Below are 18,966 nucleotides of genomic sequence, written 5' to 3' on the forward strand. Positions count from 1 at the left end.
TTTATTTATTAATTTCGGAATACTGTCACTTTTTGGGGATTTTTACAGGAGAGAGAAGAACATACGGTATGCAAATACAGTTTCAGTGACTATAAGTTTGAAGCTTAACATAGGATGATACACAGGTAACTCAAGTGGCATAGACATGGAAGGAATCAAGTGATAAAACAAGAATGACACTTGCATATTATCAATACATGGTAAGAATCACAGCAGTAAAAAAGCAAAAAAAAACCCCATTGGTTTGGTTTATTAGGGTTTAACGTCTGAAAGTGAATCTATGAGGGACGGGGTAGCAAAGGGCCGAAATAAATGTAACTGAGATTTCAGTTAGCTGCACAAAATTTGTCCACGGTAGGCTGAACTGATGGGTGGTGGTGGGTTATATAAAAAAAAATAAAAAAGTGAAGGAAAAGAATGTTGCCCCTGGTTCCAATCTCGGACTAATTGTGGAAAAAATGAATATCGGAAGGTACTATTGCAACAAAAACATTCTTCAAGAGTGGGTACATGTTTGTATCGACTAGCTCTAATGGTTAATATAAACAGTCTATAGAGGACATCATTAATGAGTTATTAAACAATAGAAACAAATTTGGGACAGTGTAGTTTAGCATGGCTGGACAGTGTCTGAAGGCCTGCTGACTGAAAATTCTGTGGGTGAATGTGTACGAATTTCTCGGAGATATTTAGCTGGGTCAATCCACACAGCTTACAGCAGTGTAATCAATATATAGGAGACCTCCATTTACCATAGCAGCAATGTACATCCATGATTAAAAGCAAAGTATTTGCTCCCTTGAGACTTTTCTCCTTGAGAACGGTAAGCTCCCTCATGGGGGAAGCAGAAGAAGCAATGGGAGCGCTACCTCGAAGGCTACGCGGAACTCCGCTGAATGTCGCTTCGTTGGGGAGGGGATTATGCCAGCAGGAGGGTCAGCCAAGACAGCCATAATACCCTCCCCAAAAAAGTGACTGTCAGAGAGCGTAATCTTCTGGTTCCATCCAACGTCGAGAGACCGCGGAACGTAGCCGCAAGCTCTCGTCACCTCCCAGGGCTGGTGCATGGAAGGTCTGCCGCGCCTCGCTGTCGGGCTTCTGGTTCAGGGCAAAGCAAGGGCAGCAAATGCGTGCTCTTACTGCCTCCCCCGGTAAAAGCCTGGGGATGGCTTTGCCCCATGAATGCGGCGCGCATGGGAATACCCGGGCGCAATTCTCAGCTAGCATGTGCAAACGTTCCTCCGAAATCCCCTGCCCCAGCCAACAAGTCGGAAGCCCTCCGTATACGTAGCCTTCTGCTTCTGAGGACTGCCTCGATGTTTTGTAGCTAGCTGGCCCGCTCTGTGCATTACTTTCAGGTGTTATAAACACATGAATGATCATGCTTTGTCGTCCCTCCCTTTGTTCCCTCGAGCAATTACACTGTATTCGCGGGGTGGTAGTGCGGGGCGGAAGACTGACCGTCGTACTTCCACAAGATGCAGCGAGCAAGAGACAACAAAAAATGCACTTGATGGCATATCATTTTAATATGAAATTAGCATATGTACAAGCACTTTCAATGCAGTTCAAAGAGATCACCACGGCAGCCATGCACATAATAACGTGTTCTTTACACTTCCATGAGGATCTTCTGCACCTTAGGACTGTGTATCAGCCAGCCACAAACAATATGCCGCAAAGGTACTGCACGCAGTATTCCAAAGCTGCAATGGCAAGCAAGAAATTTTACAAAAACACATCAGGTAAATGCTGCTCATTGGTGTCATAATACGAGATGGCTAGACATGGGAAATGTAGGCAAACACCAGCACCTGACATAATCATTCATTACAGATGTACACAAAAAGAAATAACATGTCATGCTCATTCAGTGTACATTTTCTGCTCAGATCTATACAAGTTGCATACACTCCTGGGGACTCTTAACAGGCCACCACAAGGTTGGCCACCTAAACTTACTGATACTAATGCAATCCAGACAGAACATGGAAACAAATGAACTGAGGTCACACTGACCTGTTTTACACTGGCTCCCTCAGTCTAATGCAGTCAAAGATATTTGAAGAAAGGATGGCAGTTACTTTTACCAAGCAAGGACATACATTGCTACACTTGTAGCAAGCATGCATTTTACACCATTTCCTGACGGCACCCAAACATAGTTTACAAGCCATTCATAGCATGCCTTTACACGGGCAATGGAGGTGGCTCCATATCAAGCAATAGATATGATGTGCTCCAAGTAGCTGTCTAAAAACACTAACAACTCCCAATGCAAGGGTTCTGATACTCTCCAGGTTTTGCAGTATGCTAAAAAATTTGCACCCAGATACACTTCGCAAGTGAACATCTGCAAACAACAAAAGGTTCCAAGCTGTTGTAACATAAGAAAGCTAGAACATTCTCCTGGCTGCACACACAAGCTGCTGTTCAATGCTTTGTTTCCAGTTATTTTTCAACACTACAGCAAGCAAATAGAAAACAATGATTGTACCACTCAGTCTTGGAGAGGAAAAGAAAAATTAGGATTAGAAGAATCAAAACAATCCCTAACAGCAAGCAACAAACGATGCCAAACAAGGCCAGCAGATCATTTCACAAGTTATGATAAATACAATGCCGACAAAAACAAAGCCATACATACAGTAATACTGGAAAAATAAAAATATATGAAAGCCCCAAAATCAAAGCAGGGAAATAATCACAATTGGCAGTCACCTGATCGTAGCCCCACAGCTACAAAAAAAAAAAAATAACACAAAGAAAGCTCCACACCACCGGTTTCAGACTTGCAGCCCAAGGCAGCATTCTGCTGTGTAGCCTGCGTAGCACGTCCCCAAAGAGCAATCCTACCCCTTCCCAGCTTTTTCGTGGTCCATTTATATAAGCAACAAGGTATTTGGTTTACAAATGTCGTGATAAGCTGTTTTCCCCACAAGACAAAGATTCTTTTCTTCGACTGCCACTTCGGATGACTGAAATGCAAGACAACGTGACGAAGAAGCCAAAGCCTGATGGCGCTTGAGTGCCGAACATGTTTTATGACGACAGTTGTACAAGGGAGTTTCTCCGGGTTAAATAGTGTTGTTGGCATTGTAGTTTGCTAGTCAAACCTCGATATAACGAACACGGATATTACGAATTATTGGCTATATCGAACTCTTCGTAAATATTTTTCACATTCATGCAATTTCTCCTTTACACATAGAACGCGGTTGGCCATGAAACGGGAATATCGAACTCCCCAGGACCAAACAGTGCCCATTCGGATGGCAGGCTTCGCCGCAGTGCACAAGTGACTAGTGGTGATGCGGCACGCGTTCGCGCCAAGGTTTGCACTTCCATCTCGCACTCGCGAACAGCGGCGTGTAGGGTTGCAGTCCGGCAGTCAGCACGCGTTCACGCCTCTGGCGTCCGTAAACAGCGCCATGGAAGCAGCACCGGCGGCTGCAAGCTTGCAGTAACAATCCTCTGCTCATGTCGGCTGTCGCGGAGGTGGCGAAAACGGCAACAGCTTTCGCTCTGACGTACCGCTTTCCACGCGACATGACTGTGATGCGGAGAAGCCACAGTAGCCGGCGCTTAACCTGCGCTTGCGGTGCTGTGCGGAGGAGCCAACCTAACTGGCGCTCGGTTTTTTGCGGTCTTCGAATAGCCGCGAGCGTCATCGACACGCCACCAAAACCTGGGAAAACATCTCTACGTTGCTCTAGTAAGGATCGCCAAAATTGCTGTCCCTTCAATGACTAAACTGCGCCGCTGCTGCGCGCGTTCGTCTATGGCGAACTGTTTTACGACTTTTTACTTGTTCGCTATAACGAGGTTTCACTATAACCAAATGCTCTCCTTGTTCAAAGAAAATGCCATTAAAATTCACTCAGAGAGGGAGAGAGAAAGGAATTTTAATGAGAGGAAAAGGAGGAGAGGTGGGCCTGGTGGTAACATGACCCTGGTCTGCTACTTCGCACTGGAGATAGGGAAGCATAACCATGTAGCCTATGAACACCTATACACTAATTACGTTGCCTGAAGTGAGCAGGAGACCACCACTGAACAGCTTTCTCAAAACTTTGGAGAGTCAAAAATATTGGCACCGATGACATCATGACATTTTCCAACACAGTTTCAAAAAAAAAAGCTTTGTCTATACAGCACTCGTGCAGATTAAGAGAGATTGACTTGAAAATTGGCTCAGGCAAATGACCACATGATGTACATAAAACAAAAGCAAGTCCGAACTGAGAAGGTCAGTCACTTGCCCTTCCACAGCAGATTCTCGATAGTTCGAACTCGAAAGGGATTGAACATTTGTTCGAATCATGTGAAGTTTGAAATAAGGATAGCCTTTTTAATACACACTGTTGAAAAGTTTGAATTAAGTGACTAATAATTAATAACAGACTGTTATAATAACCATCAAGCAATCTGTCTATTCTAATCATGAAAGAAAAATTCATCAACTGCTGTAACAAAATGCAAGCTGCACAAATCAAACACCTGTGACATCTATTTTTATTTAGAAATACTGCAGGCAGCTAGTCCTGCCCAAGCAGGATGGCATTACAATGCATTGGTAACAACTCTTCAACTTTTTTTCATGTCAGAACATTCAACAATAAAGGAAGGGAGACGGTTCCACTGTTCAATCATGTGGGGGAAGAACTATTTTTGAAATATTGTTGTCCGTGCAAAATATGGCCTTTTTTATTGCAAAACGATTGAACCTGACGGACCTAAGTGCTGGGACTGGCACTTTGTTCACAGGCCTCTGCACAAAAAGCATATTCATTTAAGCTATAAACTATTATTGAAATTTCCCAGCTCTAACAAGCCAAGTGATACTAAAGTTTTTATGATATACTGATGCCCTTGTTAATTTGGGCTGCGAATGCACAGTCAAAAAACAGATTTGCAAAACTAGGATGCAAGTTGCAACCAGCACATTCATAGTAAGCTCTATCAAGCAGCACACCCGGGGCAATTTTCCCAAACTGCATGGGGTCTGATGCCAAAGAAAAGGAAAAGCGTACAATAATTACATAACGAATGCACTCATGTGATGAACGCATCTCCTTGGTGGCCATCAACATTTTGAATATATTTATGCCTATGGTAATAAACAGGGACCCAATTTTCAACCTGCAAAGGAGATGGTCCTTCATTGACAGCAATAGCACATGCTCCAGAAGTCATATCTTAGTGACAAACAAGCCCTACCACTCACAACACAAGCACAAAAAACGACAAAACCAGTCATGAAGGAGAAATCGCAGTGAGATTGTAAGTTTAGTGGAGTGTAAACAATCAGAACAATGCCTGTCAAAGGCACAAGCAAAAATCTCCGCCCTTTTCTCTTATATTGTGACATTTCCAGGTTTGCCTGCAGTTTCTCAAGCTCGTACTTACTAAAGATTCAGGTGGGCTGTTATAGGGGCAACACATGTAGCTCCAAGGTGAATGGCTGGCAAATATAAGCATTTAGCACAATGACTGGACTACTGAAAGGCACCTTACATCAACAACATGAATTTGCAGCACCAAAAACAGAGAGAACAGAACACAGAGACTGTGATAACAACTCATTGCGCCCTCACAATGCAATAAGACGCCTATAAAGTACCAGAAAGCTGACATAAGGCCGTAAAAAAACTTTCAAATCACAAAGTGGAATTATGTTCGGATTCAGTTTTTTTTTTCTCTTAAATGTTTGTTTCCTGATCAAATTGAATGATACTAAAATACTGAAAAGTATTTTACTCAGCACGAAGCTACACCATGAAATCCCTAACCATCTTCCAGTGAAGGAAGAAAAGTTCAATAGATAGTTTTTACACGACTTCACGAGTGCCATCTTTTAGTGCACAGGCTAGCTTCCACAGTGCATGCAAGAACTATGCAATAAGTTCATTAGGAAAACCCCAGGCTTTTGCTGCGCTACCCAAAGTTTGCGACCGCTATGACACTAGTGAAAATTATGTATATTCAAATGCATTAAAGGGTCCATGCAACGGTTTTCATTGATGGCAAGAAAATCCGTAATACAGATATACTGAATTGCCCACAATCTTCCTGCAAAAACTTTCGTTCTTTCTTATGAAGCACCACAGATATCGGCGATTAAAAACAGCCCTCTCGTTTTTCCCTCTAAACTCATACATCGGAGCGAGCCCGAGAAAAAAAAAAAAAGCTCATAGGCCGGGACTATGTTCCATTCACAAAAGCTTCACCCAGGTCGGTTGTTTGTGTGTTTTTTTTTTAACTGCTCGCTTCCGCACCAAGGTACAGGCGCGGCCATAAGTAAGCGGAGCACGATATTGCGTTCGAAGTGCAGTCACGCTTTCCCCATCGGCAATGAACAAGCGTTGTTTGTCTACAAGGAAGCCCACCAACCTCCGCTACCAGCAAGCGCGCACCACTGCTAGAAATTTCAATTAGGTGACGCGTGCAAAATATTCGAAGACAGTTACGTGCTCCGTTAACTTTTGTCCGCGCCTGTACAACAATGGAGGGGGAAGTGGAAGGGAGCAATGTGTGGCCTTCTCCAGCTGAGTTTCGATGGAGGCGAAACACAGGAGGCCCCCGTGCGATGCGATGTCAAGATCCTTAGGTGGTAGAACTTAACCTGGAGCCCTCCACTACGGCAACTCTTTCTCTCTTCTTTCACTCCCTCCTTCCCTTCCCTCACAGTGCAGTTGAGCTGTCTACCGAGAAGTGAGACGTATACTGCGCCATTTCCTTTACTCAAAAACGATTTTCCAGTGGCCGTACACCCCGCCTTCTTCACCTGCTTCATCTACAAACATAGTTGCGGTTTTTGCTTAGCCAATGGTAGCCCTTCAGTGCTGATGCCTCGTGCGTGTTACGATGCAGAAAGGAAAAATTTGTGTAAGACCGGTACCGGATGTTGCCGCGAGCCTTAAGATGGGGGATTTTAAACATTAATTGTAAATTATCGGTGCGTTTTTGAGATTCTGGTATGCAGCGTGAAAGCTCAATAGCCTTTATTCTACGCAATTCGTGCATTTTACAGCCACCTTCAAAACCACTGCAGCGATCCTTCAACAGATGGTACGAACACTAGTACAATAATGCCCTTAAGAACTACAACCTTTCTTGTATCCTGCAAAAAAGGTCTATGCAAGGGGGCACAATTTTTGGCTAAACATTTTGGATGTCCTCCATCCTGCCCTGTCTGTATTGTAAAAACACAAAATATTAGCATCATGCACCTGCAAAAAAAAAAAAACACAGCACAGGCCATCTGTGTACATAGGGCCAATATATATGCATTTTTAGAGCTATATGCACGAGAATGGTCCCAACATATCGATCAAAGGAAAAACAGTAAATATGTCGCATAAAAGATGCCCATGCTGGCAAAGTAAAAAGTTGCAGCTTATATCACAGCTTGCAAACTACTGCAGTATAAACCACAGCCAAATCTCAGCAACAGAAAAAAAGTGGCCAACATATCCAAGGCAATTTACGCTGGACAAAAGAAACTAATCCTTCAACTAAAAGAACACAAGTATTGACCAAGTGACATCTAGGATTTAGACAGATTAAGACAAAAACAAGGATTCAAATGGATTAAGGTTTTAACATGGACAATTTAGACCAAGCTCTGCATGCAGTAATCATTTCAGCAAAACAAGGCGGCCTGTGCATGCCTATTGGCCGCAAGGATATACAAATGGCATCATTTATCACTAGAATACCCTTGACATAGTAAGCGACACCACATGACCTTCACCAGAGCATCTACTTCAACCATGTATGACATCTTGCTTTCCCCATTATTGGCACGCACCCTACATCATTTGTAGTGAAAACTAACGCAACAGTGGATTTCAGCATCAATAAGGACGCTTTCCACCTGGTCTTGTGATCTCCACTGTGACGCACTCAGCACTGGCATTTCAAACTTCACACGCCATTATACTATAGTGTGGGTGGCGTTACAGTAGCAATCGATAATGGCAGCCTGTAAAAAGAGTGAAGCAACTGTTAGAGAGTAGTGGTGTTACTGACAATGCACACGAAAATTTTCAAAGCAAGCAGGATGCTCCTAAAAAGCAGTATGGTTGAAATTGAAATATCAGGGATCATAATATGTACTAGAAGCAAGTTGTGTGCATGGCGCAATGAATGTGGTGCTGTTTTGGCACTGAGTTGCCAAGCAGTGTAATAAGGGTGCATCAATGATATTCCAGATTCTGTTTGGATGTTTTTGCACTGGTGACATGTGCACTGCATTATTCATTCCAAATGAACATAGCCCTGAGCTGTGTGTCAAGATATGCACATATATGCGCACATTAATAATGGTCTTTCAGAAAAAACTCATTTTCACTACATTCATTGAGTCCACAATGTGTATGAAAGCATACTTAAGAGCAATGTTCATTTTAATTGTCCTTCGACAATGGCTTATGGAGATCAACGAGCCATTATGACCAACATCTCTGGCTGTTTAGCTAACAAGCAGCAATCCTGCTCAGTCATACCTTGCTCATACGTACCTCAATGACATGCATGACTGGTCTTGTGATATTTGGCTGGTTATAACATAATTAAGGGCAAAAAAGAAAGGTAAAAGCAAAATTCACTGATGTGGAAGAGGCTCGAAAGGAAGTAATATACACTGGTTTTCTCTCTTTGCCACATGTACGAGTCATAAGCTGGAACTGCATGGCGCGATTTCGGGCGCGATTGCCGCGCGGATGGTGGGATGCGTGCCCAGCATAATCCAACACGAAATCGCACCACCGCGTGGTTCTACGCTTGTAGAAAAAAACGTCTCGCGCTGCGCGTCCACTGACGTCACGGCCGGCGCCCACCAATCAGCGTGCAGTCATGTGTCATTCTGGTTTTTTGGTTTGCCAACAGATGGCTCTGCTCTCCGCACATCTCGGTGGAACCTTTTTGGGGGAACATTGCTGTTTCCTCGGAGGAGCTGGCTTTACTGGTGCGCGCGTCCAAGGAGCCACGTGCATTCACGCATCGTGTTATAGTCTGCAGTGAAGCTCCGCCCACATTGAGCCTCCGCGCACAGAATTCCTCCACGACGAAAAAGTAGTCCGCTGCTTAAACATTTCTTGTTACCTAATCAAGCAGCCTGTCACAAAAAAAAAATATGAGCTCTAGAATTTTAATATGCGGATTGTTTGATATAGTTTAATATTAAAAAGCTGATTTCGTTTACTGTTGCCATTGGCCAGCGGAGTAATACAAGACGCCGCAGACCGGGGTCCAGTGTTAGCAACTGCTGTTTTTTCAAGTTGTATCATACTATAGTTCGTGAAATTAAGTTTGATAAATACACTTTGGAGGAAACATCGCTGTATAATTACATGAAGATTGTTTTTATTGCAGTGTCCTGTAATTTAAAAGGCATATTATATATGCAGTAACAAAGATAATTAATCTCGTTGGGAGTTATGTGGTCTGGCAACCCGGAAAACGCGGCACGATAGCGCCGCTACATTTCCCTCGTGCGAATGCTCGCGAGTCTGCGGCAACGCGGCCGTTCGCCGCTCGTCGCGTTTTTCGCTCGCAAAAAACGCTCCATACGGTTCCGGCTATACTTTGTCATGGGCGGCAAAAAAACATCCCTATGCTGCTCCTAAAGTTCATTGTTTTTACACTAGGTAAGCATAGTAATTTTAATACTTTCATTCAAGCAAAAGGTGGAAAACCGAACATAATTCCTGAAACAGAAAATTAAACACCAGCTCAGCTGATGGCTAGTCTGACGGCAAATTATAAAAAAGAGAAAAAGAATGTAGTGTGACAACATTAAGAATTGATGAAACTATGGGTCCTTTTCTTTGCTTAATTAGACAGCTATTCATTACCTTACAGTGCGCACTGCAATCAAGGATGGGAAACAAGCCTGGCTGCACAGCTGTTGTTGGGTGAACAACTATTCCAATAACTCCAAAGGCCACCTGTCAATGCTAACACTGGCAATGTGCATTGCATTAATCGATGGCGGGGAACAACATTCTTCTGAAAGAAAAGTAAATAAACCATCAGAACCATGCAATTTGGAAGGGCTCCTGGTGTAGCACTACATGGTGTCGCTTTCTATGCCACAGCACTGCCTCTCCAGCACCTGGTGGAGCTTGCAGGCAATAGCCCAAGCAAGAAATGACTACATAACAAAAAAAATGGCGGACGATTTATCGTGGTTAGGCCAAATTCGAATTAGGTGCGCTAGCACTTTGGTTTTTACTAGTTTCAGTTTGAGGCTCGGTTTTCAAGTCAAGCAGGCTTCGGACAAAGATCTGAGATATCGTACTTTTAACCTCAGGCTTCAGTGTATGACGCAATAGCGTTTAACGGGTTAACGCTCATATGTGTGGAACAGGCCATTCTCTACATTCGTAGATTGCTGGGAGTCCTTATACCTCTCCTGGGGGCGCGGTGCAGTGGTTAAGCCATGTACCACAACACTCCGTTGGCAGCCTGTGACACTCAGGTTGCTCTTCCCAAGCACGGAAAGAGGCTTTGGACAGACAGACATCGGCGAAATCTGGGATTGGAGGTTCTAGTGCTAACACATTAAAAACTTCATCTCCGTAACTGTACAGCTTTGCTACCTGTACAAATATTGAAGTGCCAGCTGTCTGCCACCACACGCATTCTGCACCTAGTGTACAGGGTGGGATGTTCAAATAAAGGCAGTGAAATTGAAGAGGTCACTGTTTTAACCAATGTACATGAGCAATGCATACAGAAAAAAATTTCAGAACTGCAGAGGTTTTTTATGCTTGCGCATTGTAAGACTGCTGTACTATAAACACATAACAGAAGACACATTAGAATTCTTGAAAGTTTTTGCCTTATACATTGGGTCCTCTGTTTTCGGGTTTTACAAATGATCGGACCCTATCACTTCAATTCAAAATTGTGTGCAAACTGGGTTATTCGAGACACCACTGCACAGTTCAGGCTTTTCCAGGTTATTCTCAGTGATGAAATGAAAAGCAGAAATTAATAAAAGTTAATTTCATTCCATTTCTTCATGGTCTTTCGTCACCTACATCACCATCTGCATTTGCAGTGTTTCTGCGCCCATCTACCTTGTTTTGCACAAACTGTCAACATCTATTCAATGTCACAGCTGACATTCAAAATGGACAGTCTGTTAGCACGAGGCAGTGGCTGAACAGGTCAGGTCGTTAACTTTGTTAGAGGCTCTGGCTTCAAGCAAGGAATTTTTAAAGCTCTTTCTGAAGTAAGGTCAATCATGCTGCTCCACTGAGGTAAAAATAGCTTTACAATCACAGGCAACCAATGAACAGAAAAAATTAGTAAAACAAAGACAGACTAGATCCCAGCCATTTCTACAAGAGCCTACCATCCAATTTGTCTAAGATAAAAACAAAACTAGAAAATTACGATACAAATGCCTGAGGCATGATGTAAGTTAGAGCATATTTTTGTGCCGGTGAATTCGATATCTGTTTTCAACCAAAAAATACAATGTAAATTCAGCTCCAAAAATTTGTTACTTGTTTGTCCTCTTTCACTTTTAGCACAAAAACTAGAGCCGAACACTTTATATTTATATATATTCACTCTCAGTCTCTTATCTCAATATCAACAACTGGATGCCAAACAAAATCAGGCACGCTTCTAACTGCTGAGATTGCATCTAGCAAGCTATGGTGTGCAAGCTACAAATTGTCAAACATCTGGTTTGCCCCGCATGTTCTATGTCTGTGCAGGTGTGGTACTAACAGTGTGCCACGGATTTGCCTGCCTTTCAATGCCCGCTGGCAGTGAGTGTTGGCGCCACCAGACATTTCTGTGAACATCTGGAGCCTCCTGCAGAGCACACTCCGTTCATGAAAGCACATGCTGCAGGTACTTACACTTTGCGTGACGCACTGTGCGACTGCGATGCACCTTGGCTGGGCCGGCTGTAGAGGAAGATGGAGCCCATGACAAGCGCCGCCCCGGCCACAAACTGCCAGCTGAGGCGGAACTCAAAGGCATATACCGAAACCACGCACGAAAGGACAATAGCTAGTGACGTGGCAAAGCCCTTAAGGATGTTGTCTGCATACTTGACAACGACTGCAACAAGCAGCCCGCCCAGGGCTTGCAGCAGAATGACGATCCAGATGAGCATGCCATAGCCGTAGAAGAAGCCCTTCTCGCGGACTTCCGAGTAATCACTGATGAGCGTCGTGAGCAGACCAAAAGGAACAGCAAAGGTGCTCAGCTGGACATTCCGCATCCAGACAGACACGTCGCTGCCCTTGAGGATCTTCTCAAAGTAGACGCCCGCAAAGCCCGAGAGGCAGCAGGCTGCCAGGATGGCCAAGAAGCCAACCAGGGGCCGCTGCACGTGGCCCGCCACAGCGGGTGCGCCCAGCTGCGCCAGTTGAACCAGTGCCACGCCCACAAAGAGCACGAAAAGCGCCGTCCACTGCACGGGCGCAATCTTCTTGTTGAGCAGGGCCAGGGAGAACAGGGCAGTGGTGAGGATCTTCAGCTGGTAGGTCACCTGCACACACACACACACACACAGTTACCTGCTTCAAGGTAAGAAAGAAACTAAAGTGCGGGTTGACGACCGTCTTGAGGCAAAACGAGCTAGAAAGTGGCAGGCAGCTCAGAAGTTGAGGTACAGCCCTTCCCCCAGTCCTTCCTTTCTCAGCCCCATTCACTGGCACTGCCACCTGTGCTATAGCCTGTACTTAGACTGTATGTTCCAAGTTGTAGTGTGCCAGCCACTACTGTTTACACTACCAGCGTGTACTAATGCTATGTGTGCATTGAAAACGAGGAAGTTGCCCTGCTCTCTGTGTGTTGGCTGTGCCTAAAGCTATGCTGAGAGATCCATCACAGTGGCACAGTATCAACAAGCACCTTGATTAAACTCATCTTTTGAAGTCTACAACCATGGTAGAGAGCAGGGGAAATATCTATTAATGATAATTTTATGCAAAGCGGTACATGAAATCTAACCAGGAGAAGGCTGGCATTTGGTCAGTGATGACAACAACACAATGTTTGTCATCAACACAGCACGTTCATCTTTTGCAGCAGGCACAAAGCTTGAAGACTGCTATGAAAGAGGAGCACACAGTAGATGTACTATATTCCACACTGTTGTTTCTTTACAAATAAAAGCTATACTTTTCTCTATTATTTAAAGCAGAGCCAGAAGAAAGCAAATAATGCTGACTTGTTCCTTTTGCACTTTGTCTGGGAGAGGTAGATCGTACGAACCCACTTGTGTTATGTCACTGCTACAGCATAAGCACAACACGCGTTAAAATGGCATTCCTGTCCTGACTGCACCAAGCAAGAAATGTTTATAGTATCGTAATCTAGGTTTTTGCACTACATTTCTTAGAAGAAGTTCTTCAAATCCAATCTCACTTAAATCTCATCCTAATAAAAACTAATTCGCAGAAATAAGAGCATGAGCCAAACAAGTGTTCAACACTCACACAGACAGGCGTTTAGAAAACTTGACAAAACTCTTTTTAATGTTTGCAAGTGGTGATGGGAACTAAAAATTATGGGGAAGACTTAAGCTTTGCCTTAAGGGTATGATGAGACAGCGTTAATGGTTATTTACTACCTTCATTCCTTATTAGTACCTCTATTAATTACATGTACTAACTAGCATACATCAGTAGGCATACTAAACGAAGTGATACACCGCAAGAAACACAAGTGTTCCCTAAGTTGAACAAACATGCCTCAGTGGCCCAGGGCAACAAGTCTGACTCACAACCGAAGGGTCACGGGAACTAACTGCCCCAATTTTCTTTTCAGCGAAATTAATTTACTTTACATCTTTACATTTCATAATGACATTTCAGTCATGTTACACCCCACAGTCACAATTTAACTCGAGCTTTAATGATTTTCACTTCACAGCTCAACATGTGACGTCATAACACCCTCTACCACAGTTTGCGTGACTCAACACACTCGACCAATCCTGAAAGTCTGACAACAACACACGCAGCTTTTTCTCCAAACATCCACTCTAATATGGTCGCATTAAAAGGGCAGAGTGTGTATACTGCCTGCTCTCACGAATTAGGTGGGTCCACTCACTGACAGTTAACACTATGACCAAGTTGACTGAACCTACTATCAAAACATTTCGGTATGCAGCGTTTCCTAGTGGGCTATGGTAAAGCTGGCAATGCCAACGTACTGTCAAGCAAATCATAGCATTTTAAACCCAAACCTGCTATTGGTAATAAGACCAACTAAATTTTTCATTTTAATCGCTTAGTATGTTTATAACCGCTAAGACCCCACCAAAAGCCTCTCTGATGCGATTTTTCATTATGTCTCTAGCGGACTTGTTATGTTTCCATAACAGGGCATTTTCAAATAGTGCCTATGAAAAAAGGGGCAATGGGGACATTACAAGCTTCTCACCTGACATGTGGCTGCGTCCAGATGGGTGGCTCCAACATAGAGCAGGTTGTTCTGGATGTTGTACACCAAAGAAGGCACAGCCACCTGATTTGGATGAGCGCAGAAGAAAGCATCAAGTTGGAGATGCATATCTGGACATCAACCGCAACTAAAAAGAACTGTTTGAAGCAAGCTTATGACAGGGCTATAGGCACCTCATTTTAGCTGCATGTTTTCTTCTTTCAAATGATGCATTAGATATTAGAATACGTGGAACACTGCATGGTATTCGCCGACGACCGCTAAATAATCTATAATTGAATTTCTTCTCTCATGCTGTTTTGGTTTCATCAACCAAATGATGGCTATGACATGTAGCTCGATTGGGTCACGTGAAGCACGAAACAAACCTGCAATATAAATGCTGATACATACTTTTAATCCACTTCTTCTCTTATTACTGGTGGGATGTCCCATTGCTCTGCGTTACAGCCTCTCTCATTTACGTCCCGATTACAATGGCTACTTTATAGATTTATGTAGAACTCTTCAGCTACTTTAACTATCTTATCCATATTGAGATGACAATGGTGATGCTGGAAGTTCGGACTGGTCACGAAAAGCACTGTCGCGCTTACCTAATTGCATTATGCAAAATTTTACATCCATAAATAAGAAATGATTAGGCATCAGACTGGAAGAAGCCAAGGTCCACATGGAAGCCCAAGAGCTACTACACAAACTAGGCCTACGAGTGAGTTCTTCCTGTTAGAGCCAAGGTGTATATCATTAAATATTGAAGCCACCACTACTTAGTTGCTAACTATAGGTGTCACAAGGCTGTGGCTGCCTTGCACAAGTGCACATGGTTTCTCTAATTATGACCTATGTAGTGATCCCAGTGCCATGGATTAGAACCATTTTGACCCCCCACAAAAAACTGTAAAAAACAAAGTTCAGCGGGTACCAACACAATGAAGACCTTTTCCATTCTGTGAAGAGGAAAACTTAATGAAGAGCGTTAGTGTGTAATGGAGACACTACAGATATTCACCTTAAAAAATGTTGTGTCCATAAAAAGGTTCACTGAAATACTTACCTCGCCTAGATTCTACAACTATTGGATGTTTCAAAAGCAACCACTTGACCTAAGTGGCATTATTCCCTGTCCATTTGGCTGATCTTAACAATATATCAATTCTGGAGGCATAGCAGTAAAATGTGTATGACTATTGTTGGCGGCAAAAGTTTATGGGATGTCGTTGTGAAAAAACATTTATTTTTCGACATTGCCATAGAAATCAATTATCTAAAATGTCAACAGAAATAATAGTTTGTGCAAGCTCCACCTGCTGGTACAAATAATAGGCAACTAGGCCTCGATGCAGTGTTGGAATTTTCTCCAGAGAAAAGAATCCCGGAAACTTTTGCTGCTGACTACACAAGGTTCTGCACTAGTACCTGGTTGCATCAAAGCCCTACAGCAATTTCAACACCTGAAATATTCACGGTTGCCTTGTAACAGACAACAGAATGTGGAGGTGTTGATTTATTACAGTCTTCTGATATTTTTTTCAGTAGAAGGAAATCAGTTTGAAATGTTAACAATGAAGCCATCCTGAACATTTGTGCAATAGGCAGTTTTCAAAAGGAGAGGTGATGTTATGTGTCAGCTGTGGCATGAATGGGCAAAAAAGAAATGATAAATCCATTTGTTTTTCTGTTCCTTGCTCAGTGAGCACATCTTCCATGGCTTGTTGCCAGTGCAATGCTGCGTTATTTGAAATCAATTTTTATAACCCCTACACTTCCTCTTATTATTTTTGCTTTAAAACATTTAAAGGTGTACAGATACCAATTTTCACTATGAGTTCTTTCTTCTGAACAATGCACAAGGCATCAGTAAACAAGCATCTCTATATGAAACTTGCCGGTAGATAATTTATAACTGAAGGTCTTCTCCCATTCGGTGTGGGTTTCAGTTTCAGAAACTGAATGATGGCTCTGACACCACAATTTGGTTTGAGATCACATGAAGTACACAGAAACAGCAGCTTTTTTGTCCATTCACTGCTATTCTGGCTCCTGCGGCAGGCTAGCATAAAAATTCGAGCGAATCAAAATGACAAAGCAGCAACTAAATTGCAGTTGTATGCCTCACATAACCTCGAACCTATCTGTTATGCAACAGCCACAGTTAAGCTTCTGAAACTGAAACCAAAATTACAGGGTAGAAAAAATGCAGTTAAAACTTATTCACTCGGCAAAGGCAAATTCCATGCGGGGATCATGCTTACTAATGTTTTCTGCATCACTCCAAACAAAGGACAGGACAAGCTACGAAAAAATTCAGTGCCTTGACCTCTTCAGCAGTCAATGCTGTTTAAAAGCTTAGTCCTTGCAAAGCACATGTGAATCACTTTAGAGTGGTTGAGTCTAGTAATTACGCATAGCAGAGGCAAGTCATGCACAATGAGCCAGTTTTATTATGACAAAGCATATGAAGCAGGTGATCTACCGATATATATAAACAGGCTCTAGATTAAGCACAAATTTTTCACAAAGAAAACAGTTTATCACATGCTATAGTGCACAGATGTCCTTCCTACAGATGCCTGTTCCACTTCAACTACTGGCAATGGTTAAAACCCCGATACTTTATGAATGTGAGACTGCGTTTATGGGCTTATGGGGGTTTAACGTCCCAAAGGGCCGCCGCAGGAGACTGAATATGCTGATTTGTGATGCAGTGGAAATGCAGTACTGGGATTTTCATTCTTGTTTTTGTCCCAAACTGCCAACGAAGCTGTTCACACCAGTCCATACGCTTCCTCTGCAAGGCTGGAGGAACTGCTAACACCACTGTAAATCAAATGTTTCTCTTCTCTCATCAAAGCCATAATTTTTTTCCCGACACAGTAGTGGTATATTCTCTCTACTACCTTGACTCTGCGTCTCCCAGCCTAAAGCTTTTTCCCACTCTGCATTCCCAGCAGACTACACAGCATACAGGAACCCCCATGTCAGAGCAGGTGTGCAAGCCTGTGCAATGTGGCTGATGATGCACAAAATTTGCTAACTATGTACGAACCTACCCTACAATAGTGCGTGACATTTCCTTTATCTTTTCCTTTAACTATGCTCTCGTGCATGTTGTCTACACCGGCTGCAGTATAATGTGAAATCTCTTGAATGCTCCTTTACTTTTGTATTGTATTTCTTCACAGACACCACACCTTTTTATCTGTTAGTTACACCCGAAACTCAAACACGAGCCATGCAATCAACCTCTCCAAATGCTGTGTCCACTTGCCTTCAGTGTGTCCAAGGGCTGCAGCACCACAATGCGGTGAAGGGAGGAGCGCCACTTCTGAAAGCTGCCTTCGTCAAGACGCACCATGATGAGGCAGGTCACCAGCTTTATCACCTCAGCCATTATAACAGCTGTGCTCGCTATGAAAAGATCCTTCTGCGTGCGTGCCATCCGCATGGTTAAATTGAGGGCCGCATTTTGAACCGTTAGCGTCACCAGAGATGCGTATTTTAATGTCCGTTGCGTTCCTGCGCATGTGGCAAAGAGGAAAACATGTGTACGTCACTTTTTGTCGAGCCTAACGGGACGCGCTGGCTATTGACGGGGTTATGTTGGCTTCTCAGAAAAGCAGCCGCTTGAGGGTTTATTTTATTTTTTAGTGACAGCACATATGCAAATAAGCGATCACTCACAAATTACCACAGTTTCTGGAAATTGGGCACGGACCTAAACTGAGTGACAGACTACTGTAGCAGCGTCGTATATGAAATTGTTGCAGCCATCTAATTAAGAAACAGAGGGGTGTAAAGGAGACACATACAGACGAGAATTACATGAAACATTCAGCAGGGATAAACATACCAGTCTTGATCTGTTCGGCGACGGCAGCGCTTGGTCCCATGAGTAACACCTCATCTTTCTTGGTGCCGGTCATGACTGAATGCAGCTAGCTACGAACGTCAGAAAATAAAAAATCGACGTTTCGAGTACTTAGTCACAAAGTCTCGCAATCTACGACGAGGTTTGTATCAAACTTGGCAGCAGCGGACTTGAGCGGGCCGCAGTTGCATCTCGAGGACACCACGTCGGAAACGGCCACAACACTTGGGCACTCAGCGCAAAGAGCACGCTGCCCGGTCGCTGTAAGACCGTTGCGTCAAATATAAGCGTTTGGCAGGCTCATAAAATGCCAGGGGATGGAGATGCCGTCGTGGTGCGCGGGTCCCGCCTACACTGCCTACGTGTACGACCGGCTCAGAACACCAGCGCTAGCGTCAGTCCGGGCGTCGTGCAAGCGTGCGCGCACGTCAATGAAGGTTCCGACATTCGTCAAATCGGCGCGACGATCCACGTGGAACACTTTTAGAGAACAGCTGTATCATAACAGCGCTCAATTCTCACCGGCACAAAACGAAACGAAGCAAAAACTATCAGAACAAGTTTCGAGGAAGCGAGGTTTGCGCCACCTGCCGGTTAATGCGCCTAACACGTACTGCAGTAAACTTAAAAACTAATTAATGAGGGTT

The 18,966-nt window shown here is 43.6% G+C and overlaps 1 protein-coding gene and 1 long non-coding RNA gene across 3 annotated transcripts in view; one reads left to right on the top strand and one right to left on the bottom strand.

The window, feature by feature from the left end:
* LOC149358332 (uncharacterized) overlaps positions 1 to 10,884 on the top strand; it is a 65,162-nt gene extending 54,278 nt beyond the window's left edge. The window contains exon 3 of the long non-coding RNA XR_016288663.1: positions 9,868 to 10,884. This is a non-coding gene — a long non-coding RNA (uncharacterized LOC149358332). The remainder of the gene's footprint in view (positions 1 to 9,867) is intronic.
* LOC149358336 (UDP-galactose translocator-like) lies at positions 1,508 to 18,918 on the bottom strand. Of its 2 annotated transcripts, none has more exons than XM_089570389.1 (5): positions 18,302 to 18,918; positions 17,720 to 17,967; positions 14,428 to 14,511; positions 11,886 to 12,523; positions 1,508 to 1,706 (listed from the first exon to the last, which is right to left on the bottom strand). In XM_089570389.1, the coding sequence occupies exons 1-5, from the start codon at positions 18,372 to 18,374 to the stop codon at positions 1,613 to 1,615; spliced, it is 1,137 nt and encodes a 378-aa protein (XP_089426515.1). In that variant the 5' UTR covers positions 18,375 to 18,918; the 3' UTR covers positions 1,508 to 1,612. The 2 variants fall into 2 exon arrangements, with proteins under 2 accessions (XP_089426515.1, XP_089426516.1); XM_089570390.1 differs by lacking the exon at positions 1,508 to 1,706 and adding an exon at positions 6,504 to 7,987.
* Positions 18,919 to 18,966: the final 48 nt, after the last annotated feature.

Source organism: Amblyomma mixtum, chromosome 2 (genome assembly GCF_055824585.1).
Source record: "Amblyomma mixtum isolate Tamu chromosome 2, ASM5582458v1, whole genome shotgun sequence".
NCBI lineage: Eukaryota > Metazoa > Arthropoda > Arachnida > Ixodida > Ixodidae > Amblyomma > Amblyomma mixtum.